Here is a 9509-nt window from a genome sequence, read left to right as displayed (position 1 = left end):
TATATATATATATATATATATATATATATATATATATATATATATATATATATATATATAACACAGATAAATAATAAATATATTATTTGTTCCAATAAAAAGGGTTTTATCCTATGACTTGTGTGTATTTAATTGATTTTTTTTTTTACTTTGATCCTTTCTCCCTATTTGTGTTTGGTAGGAAGGGGATTTTTCTTTTCCCTAAATGTCCCTAAAAGTTCTGGTAACAATTCACTAGAAATTAGATTTGCTGTAGGTCAGTATCAGTCGACCTTTGACCACGCTGAGCTTTGGCTTTATCTTGATGCATTACAGGATGGTCAGACTCTGTTAATTAACTTCTTCAAATGTCATCATCTAGCTTTCTAAAAGCTTGTTGCGTATAACCTTATTCTTACATGATCAAATGGTTTTTGATCTTTTTTATAAGCATATAATGAGATCATGACGCTTGAAATGGCAAAAAAAGTATTAAGACCAAATTTAATTTAGCTTTCAATTCAATTAAAACACTTATTTAATCCCAGAAGGAAATTAAATGTTGAGCTAATCCTATGTGCAGCCAGCAGCCTAAAATTGCTTTAATGGCTGAATCATAAAATGTGTTCTTCTTCACCCACCACGGGCTTGCCCCTTTTTTCCTCCAAGCTGGGGTCCTCTACCAGAGGACTTGAGGGTTCTGCACAGTACCTTTGTTGTTCCTAGAATTGCACTCTTCTGGACAGAGATGTCTGATGTATTTCCAGGGATCTGCTGTAGCCACTCCTCAAGTTTGGGGGTCACTGCCCCGAGGGCTCCAATGATCGCAGGCACCACTGATGCCTTGACCTTCCAGGTTTTCTCCAGCTCTTCTCTGAGCCGCTGGTATTTCTCTAGTTTCTCATGTTCCTTTTTCCTGATGTTGCAGTAACTTGGTATTGCTATGTCAACCACAGCGGCTTTCCTCTGCTTTTTGTCCACCACCACAATGTCCGGTTGGTTTGCCGTTACCATTCGGTCCGTCTGTAATTGGAATTCCTACAGGATCTTGGCTTGGTCATTCTCTACCATCTTTGGAGGTGTTTCCCACTTTAACCTTGGGGATTCCAGTCCATACTCTGCACAGATGTTCCTGTACACAATTCCATCCACTTGGTTATGGAGCACCATGTAAGCTTTCTGCCAACATCTTGCACCCCGCATTTGTGTGCTGGATTGTCTAAGGGGCCTCTTTGCACAGTCTATACTGTCTGGTGTGGTAGATCTATGCCTCTCTTGCTCTGGTGCTCAGGGCCTGGCCCTGTGCCGCCATTATGAATGCCTCTGTGCTGTCCTCCATCTAGTTTGGTCTAGCTTTTGGTAAGATTTCCTGATATCCGCCACTTCGGTTATGTTTCTGTGGTACATCCCCTGATTTATTGAGCTAACTAAATTGTTTACATCTCAGGGAAGTTAGAATACCTTGAAGTATAGGAGCTTAATTCCAACCATCATAAGACTGTAACAGTATGTTGCTGAAACAGAGTTAGGTCCAAGCAGCTTTCATCTGAATATTGCAAAATTTTTATTCAGCTAAAAACGGATCTGTCCTGGTTTCATTGCTTTCTATTATTAGGGTCATTTTAAATTGATGTTGTTGAAGTCTGTTAAACCCTAACATTACCTGCCTGTTGTGTGTCCGAATAATGTTTTCCAAAGTAGTTTCTTTAATTGGGACAGTTCCTCTGTCCGGATAAAAAGTCATCTTCATCATGATCGAATAACATACAGTAGTGTAATATTTTGATAAGGCTGGAACCATGAATCCTCATTTACAAATATGTATTACGTGATGATGTGATGATGTGGCAGACTGGAGTTGCATAAAACACGTCTTTAACTATACTAGCAAGCTCGGCTGGTAAGCAGCTGCCATCTGTAACTCTAAGAAAGTTCAATGATCTGAGTAAGATTACAATTTTGTTAAAATATGTTGTCCTGTCTAATGGTTATTTAGTACATATACATGAAGTGTTATTTAAAGCGTTTGTCCAGAGTGATCTCTTCTCAGGAAAAGAACTGGAGGGAGAAAGGTTTGAGATGTAAACACAGAGCTGTCCTTTAAACTATCATTTATCTCCTCCACATAGTCCACCACTATAATATCCAGTTCCACTGCTATGCAGATGCCAACCAGCTCTAGGTCTCCTGAAAGCCAATCGGCACAATTTACTTTCTCTCTAAAACCAAAAACGTTCTCTGATAATCCACAGCTCTTTAATCTCCCCTTGTGTTATAAGAAAAGGGTCTCGGAAACATTCAGAATGATTCTTTTTAGTTTGAAAAATACAATTATTTGGTTTTCTATTTTTAGCCTTCTCTCCTTAAACCGCCTCAGTCTTCCTCTTTCTGCAAACTGGACCTGATTTAGAGAGATGCAGCTGTTTTGTATCTCAACATTTAACTGTCAGAATGTGGAGAAATAAAACATAAATGTGCCGACTCCTCTCTAGGATGAAACAATGACAACTAATTCAGCATTTTCAACGAATATTTTAATGGTGAACTGTTAAAAGAATCGAATCCTTGTGACCTATACTAGGGCACACTTGCACAGCAGGACGGAACGGTGACAAGTTAAATACATTGGCACAAATTAAATTAACCTATGATTAATTTTCTTTAGCAATGGTTTGTAGATATTCATCTCCATAAAATGCACAAACCTGACGTGCCAAACGGTAGACATATTCAAATTGTCTTTCCAAGTCATGTCTAGAAACAAAGACTGGAACTGGAAAGTGTCAACACTGTGGAGAAAATACCCAGAGCTCAGCCAGGATGCTCTCCTGTTAAATTACAGGCCTCTGGCAATAAGTGTTCCATGTTTATACTCCCAGTCTACTACTGTCTGTAATTTATAGCACTATGCTGTATTTATAAACACCCTGGCTGTATTTTAAGCTCTCCAGAAGCATGGGTAAAGGACTGACATCCATAAGAGAGATGCTGAAACTGTCCAAGGGAAGCTGCTCTTAAGCTCAGTGCCTTTACAACCAAACATCTAAAATGCTGTTTAATCTTTAATAAGCGTGGCTGGGTCATCCAGCAAGCCTTATCAGATAAAGTCAAAAAAAAAAATGTTTAGAAGGAAATTGTGACATTAATATCATGGAAACCAAGTTTAGCTGCGCTGTGGAAACCTGGCAGTTGGTTGTTTCCTCCTCTACTTATCAAGGCTGCCCAGCAGACTGTGGCCATGAAGCCAAGAGGTCACGGTCAGCATCCTTATCGCCTTGTGGCCCTGTCCTCGCACACAAACAAGAGGAGGCTGCGGTGATAACAGAGCAAACGGTAACAACGCTGGAAAAATAGAAACAAAGTCGGCTTCCTGGCATTAGGGGACGGATGATTAATGCTTGGATGCAAAGAAAACAGAAGTTTGTTTGTTAGGACAGGTATCATGACAGGAGTAAAAATACACACAGATCAAGTATGAAAACAAAGAAAGAAAAAAAGAGTAATCTAACAATATAAACCCTCCAATGGTAATGGATAGAGAAGCACTAAAACAGGCAATGGTTAGCAGGAGTTCACACAACTGGGGCAGGTGTTAAGAGAAACAACAGAGTGTAGAAAAATATATCTGTCGACTCGAACACTAGTCGTGCACTTTTGCACATGTATAGGTCAATTTTTCTAAAAATAACTGCTTTTTTCTTGAATGAAGCATCTGAGACACTAAGAAAATTAACATTTGAAATAATTAAAAAGATTACATTCTCTAATTTCAAATACACAATATATAATTATCTTATTTTTAGGGTAAAAATACTAATTCCATTTACTGATCATCTTATTTACCACCTCAAATTAAAGGTAAACACACTTATTCTAAGACACTTTTACTTCTCTTTAGTGCAAAATCTACCTGTCCATTGATAAATCAACAGATTGATTTATTAGAATGTGACAAACTGTTCAATAGAGGATACACTAACATTAGAAGACAATAAGGAAAATAAGCAGTTGTACATTTCTAGTGAAATAATATATACTTGTATCGGATAAAAAAAAGAACAAATTGGAAGATTTTTTTATATTTTTTTTAAACCTTGTTTAAGTTGAATTTGTTGAGAAAACTTTAAAAACTGGCCAATTTCACCAACATTATAAAGAACAAACTAATACCTGTAGATTAAAGTATAGTAGATTCCTGAGTTGTCAGAAAGATGAAGATCAGAAGAATGATTAAAAGAAACAGTGAAACAGTTTCTGCTTATCGTTTGGTCTCAGATTATTTTAGAAAAGTCAATTCACACCAGGTAAGCCCACTGTTACAACCCCCTTAGCATAGACAGGATTCTGCATGACTCTTTTTATTCTGCTCTTTAAACTTTAAAATGCAAAGTCAAAACCACTCTGCAACACTGAATGACTATTTGATAGTGAAAGTCAAAGCTGCCTTAGACAAAAGGAGCAGAGGAACTGATTTACAGCCATAAAATCTATCCAGATGGTTTATATATAATTCTGGTCATAAATGGGTTAAATTAGTAGCTAGATCTCTTTGGGAATTCCCACAGTAAAAAAAAAAAAAAAATCACAATCTTAATCAGTGAAAGTCACAGTGCAGCAGCTGCATCGGAGGCTAAAACAAGCAGCATCAAAGAGGAATCAATCTGGAACTTGTTGTTTTTTTGTTGATAGATCAATTTCCAGATGAGAAAATCCCTGCAAAGATTTTGGCCTTTTCTCTTTGTTTAAATAAATAAATAAAAAAAAAAGCATTGTAACTGGTGAACAATGTTGTTTTCAAAACAGGAAACTCTGGAAGTTTGTTCACTCCTAAACATGCAGGACAGACTCCCATGAACTAAGATGAATGGCTGAACTGACTGCTGTAAAACAGCACAGGACAGACCGGAGGGACCATTTCCTTCATCTGTGGTATCATTTCATTACAGACAAGTGCGTGCTTTTAGGTTAAAAAGTTAAAAATAAAATCTTTTAACAGCTAATATTGAAGGATAAATTGAATCAAGCATGTGTTTTACGTCCTAAAATACACTCAACAAAAATATTTCCCTCAAATATTCTACACAAACCATTCTAAATCTATGAACCATCTGTGATAGTGAGCACTTCTCCTTGGCTGAGACAATCCACCCCACCTCACAGGTGTGCCATATCAATATGCTAATTAGATGCTAATTTACCATTAGTGAACAAGTGTGCCTTAGGCTACGTTCACATCGCAGCCTGAAGTTACCAAATCCGATTTTTTTGGCCCATATGTGACGTGGATCTGATCTTTCCATGACAGTCTGAATGACATAGATCCGATTTTTTCCAATGCGACCCAGGCCGCTTGGCTATGTGGTCCTGAATCCGACATGAATCCGATCTTTTCAAATGCGATCTGTGTCTGAACGCCATTAATACCCGACAAAGGTCACTATTCTGGGTCTTGCTATGAAGAAGCGGCAAGAAAAACAACAACCATGGCAGACGATGATGGTGGAGAGCAGTATTTATGTTTAACCATCCAGAAAAGATTGTGTTTGTACAGCTGGGAAAGATCGCTAGATGCACTCCAGTAAAACCATCCATGTTTACTTCCTGCTTGTCACGTCATCCCGTCCTCTACTGCGCATGCGGGATACTTGCGTTGTATGACTGCAGTTCATACAGGAGATCACATACAAGTCGCATATATTTGGAAATGTTAACAGAAACGCAAAAAAATCGGAACTGAGCATCAAGGCCTGCAGTGTGCATGTAGCCTTAGACTTCCCATAATAAAGATCCCGGGAGTGTTCGATTTCAGAGGCTGCATCCTCCAAGGACCCGGTCTACCTGGACTGGATCCTACGAGGTCCTTAAAAATAAGGATGCCGGAAGAGTTTTGGCTGTGAATTCAGCCTTTTCCAGCTACGCTCCGTCACCTACCAACCATGACAGATGACACACAAAGCAGGCAAAGAATGGACACTGAACTTCTTACTACTGTTTTGGGTGCTAATAACATTGTAATCTCAGATATCCTATTTATAGTCCCAACACTGCAAAGATATTGGAATCTAAGTGTCAGCGAAACGTATTTGCACCGGCAGAGATAAAACCTTTCAATGAACCAAACATTACCCGCCACATATCTGACTCACTAACCATTTAAAAAGGTATTTTTATTAATTTCAGATGGCACTATTTAAATACTTGTATTATATTAAACTGCACTTAAAATGTTTACCGCTGTTCGGCGACATCTACCTTTCTCTTCTGAGAGGGGAGCAGCCGGCTTGCTTGGACTAACAATGAATCATGGAATAGCCAAGGCTAGGGAGGATACACCAGACAATCCTTCAAAACAGCTGCATTTGTCAGCCGCATAACGAGGAGTCTTCCAATCCGAACAGGTTTCGGTGCGACACTATGCCTAATTGTGAGATGCATCTGGCCTTTGGAGGAAGCAGCCGCCGAATTAGAAGTCAGCACCCATGGATATACAGTAGACCTAGGTGCCACGTCATATTATTACCCCACGGAAAAAAATGTCCTGAATCACAAGACAAGAGATCGACTTGAAGGAATTCAGTATCTATAAAGGTCTCAGATAAATTTGTAAGGGGTTAGAGAAAGCATTGATTGAGCCATATTGATTTTAAAATGTGTGGTTCCCCTACAGAATAAACACACTTAAATTGTTGATCGTCTTACATTATGTTTAAAATAAGAGTAAATGACATATTGTTCATATCTGTAGCTGGAAAATGTGTTTTAATTTAGTCATAGAAGCCAGCCTTCCAACTGAACAACCTAAAACTGAATGCATAATTTATTCTTGGAGATTTCTCAAATACATTGGATGTTATCCTTAATGCCAGGTCAGAGCAACATATGGGAAAAATACCTCTGCCAAAACCAAACAGCAATGAAGGTATTTGCATTTGCTCATGTGCTAATTGCACATTTTCTAAAGAACATTCTTATCATTGTTGTATTAAATACAAAAAAAAAAAAAAAACACCTAATATAAATCTTAGGTCAGTGGGGCAAACCAACATACCAAATCTGCGGCAGAAGACTCCCATGACGGCGCTCTCCTCCACCACCCTCAGGTCAGCCAGCAGTGCCAGCTCCAACCCTCCAGCCACAGCAAAGCCACTCACCGCTGCTATCAGCGGCTTGGACAGCTGCAGACGGGACGGACCCTGGAGGAAATAACAGCATCAGCCTACCCATGCATACACACAGCATAGCACTGTATGCTAATCCAAACAGCTGAAGTCATCACTCAAGATGTAAACGGCGTAAACAAGGTGATCACTGCCCCAGATCGTGCACATCATCACCGCTTCCCAACGATTGATGCTTTTTACCCTGTTTGGTAAATTGTTCCAGCTTCATTTTCTAATTTATTTCTCAGACTGTCAAACAAATGCAGAGCGAGAGGATTCAGCTTTTGACCGCAGCTGAACAAATGAAGCGGTTTATTTTCCCTGTTTGTGGTACAACGGTGTCATTTTCTGCATAGGAGGTCCGCTCAATCCCAGCGACCCGCAGTCCAGGCATCCCTTATGGAAACTTAAATGATCCCATATATTTTATTAATATACTGTTAATCCATACCAAATGTTACAACAGTGCAAGAAGCTACAGCGCTTTGAAAGAGTTGGCCATTTAAAGCATGCATTAAAATTACGAAAAAGGTGTTACTTTATTGTATATCATGTACCATGTCTGTTGGTTGTGCTGTCCTTTCTACCGGTACATCTCTTTGCAGGTAATGAAGCAGACTGAAAATGTTTTCTCATTATCTCCCTTTTATCTCCTCTTTCTTTCATCTTTTCTCCTTTTTTTTCTGTTTTTCCTCTTCTGTTCTACTTACAGTGCAGTGTCCATATAATCTGTAAAACTCCCTGCATAATTATAATAAAGCTATTTCTATGCATGAAGCAAGCGGAACACTGTGGCGATAGCCGTACTGCTCCACTTGTAAAAGGAAAATCTTTCGGGCTCTTTTCGGCATCAAGACAATTATTCTTATTGCCACATTGCCAGACAGGACACTGCAAAAAAAAACAAAAAAAAAACTATTACCTAATCTGGTCGGGAGGAACACACAAACATCTTTTCCATCAACAAAGGCAAAAAAAATAAAAATTCCTTTTGCTCACTTTAAAAAAGAAAGCTAAAACCCGCACACCCATGTTAGTTTGACATCATTGGTCAGAAACATTTTCGTATTGAGGTTGATGCATCTGTTGGCTTCTGAAAAGATGTATTTTTGGGAATTTGAGAATTTATAAATCTCGCAGCAAATTTATCTTGCTTGCAAGGTAACCAACACCATGGAATCAAATGCAAACGAATAGCTACTCAGCAGGACATGGAGTTCAACATTCCTAGGATGTTTTCATCAGGAATGTTTAAGCAGGTAAATCTGAAGTATAACATGAAAACTGCTATTCAAAAAGAACCCATCGGATACAAGTTAGACTGAGCTATTTTGCAAAAATTAAGTAATTAAGTATTTTATTTGTAGAAGCTCGAAAAGAAATGGATAATTTAATTTTATCTCTAAATAAATAGTAACCTTGTAACAGAAAAGCAAAAATAAAATCAATGAAAGCTTGTAGCTGTAATGGCAGAAACATACATAGGTACTGTCAGATATTCCCACACTGCAAGAGGCATCTTTAGACCCAACTCGTTTTCTCAAACGTCTAAAAATAAAATAAAAAGAACAATTAGTAGCAAGCAGAGGGGTTTGGATTTGAAGATTTACATGATACTAAAAAGCAGAACTAAACCTCACAAGTACACACATGCAGTCACAAACCAAACACTGCTCACCATTGGGCCAGGACCCTTTGTGACATCTTGCTCCAATTTAAGGGGGGCTTTTTGATTGGCCAGCATTTTCAGATCATAACCAGCGCAGAAATTCCCTCCTGGAAGAGACCACAAAATTACAAAGTATGGCAGGGAGGAAGGGAAATGATGAGGATGAAAAAAAAAAAGGCTGCAATTTGGCTTGCAGCTTGCTTTCTCTTGGCTTGCTGGCACACAAATCCTTCTCTTCCCTAAAGGATGTAAAGTTGATGCATATAAGCACAGACCAGACCGTGCATGTGCTCACATGCATCATACTCTCATTAATGGACAAGTAATGCCGTGGAACCACGGATCTCTTCCCCTGGATTCATGTGGTAATTACAACATCCCCCAAGAGGCAAACAAACTCTATGTCACCGTCTAAGGCAGGCACTCATAAAACCCTCCTCTCTCTGTAATGTGACAACATAAGTGCAAGCAACACCCATCAGCTGGGAGCTCTGATTGCAGCTGTGGGTCAGCACAGGGCTGTTATAGAAAACCTGTGTCATCCTGTTTATGGGAGTAAATGACTGTCCTTGTGTGACAACTGTGACCTTTTAACGAACTGAGCAAGAGCTGAACGTTTTATATATATTTTATATATATATATATATATATATATATATATATATATATATAAAAACTTTGAGCTCTTGCTCAGTTCTTTG

General features: G+C 38.7%; 1 protein-coding gene across 2 annotated transcripts in view; it reads right to left on the bottom strand.

The window, feature by feature from the left end:
* LOC107098543 (carnitinyl-CoA dehydratase-like) overlaps positions 1-9509 on the bottom strand; it is a 35261-nt gene that overhangs the window by 17407 nt on the left and 8345 nt on the right. For both annotated transcript variants that reach the window (XM_015396280.1, XM_015396281.1), the window contains exons 3-4: positions 8818-8915; positions 7028-7172 (exon numbers count right to left, since the gene is read on the bottom strand). In XM_015396280.1, coding sequence (XP_015251766.1) covers positions 7028-7172; positions 8818-8915 — 243 coding nt within the window. The remainder of the gene's footprint in view (positions 1-7027; positions 7173-8817; positions 8916-9509) is intronic.

This window comes from Cyprinodon variegatus, unplaced genomic scaffold (genome assembly GCF_000732505.1).
Source record: "Cyprinodon variegatus isolate N-32 unplaced genomic scaffold, C_variegatus-1.0 Scaffold788, whole genome shotgun sequence".
Taxonomy (NCBI): domain Eukaryota; kingdom Metazoa; phylum Chordata; class Actinopteri; order Cyprinodontiformes; family Cyprinodontidae; genus Cyprinodon; species Cyprinodon variegatus.
This window is presented reverse-complemented; position numbering and strand designations above follow the sequence as displayed.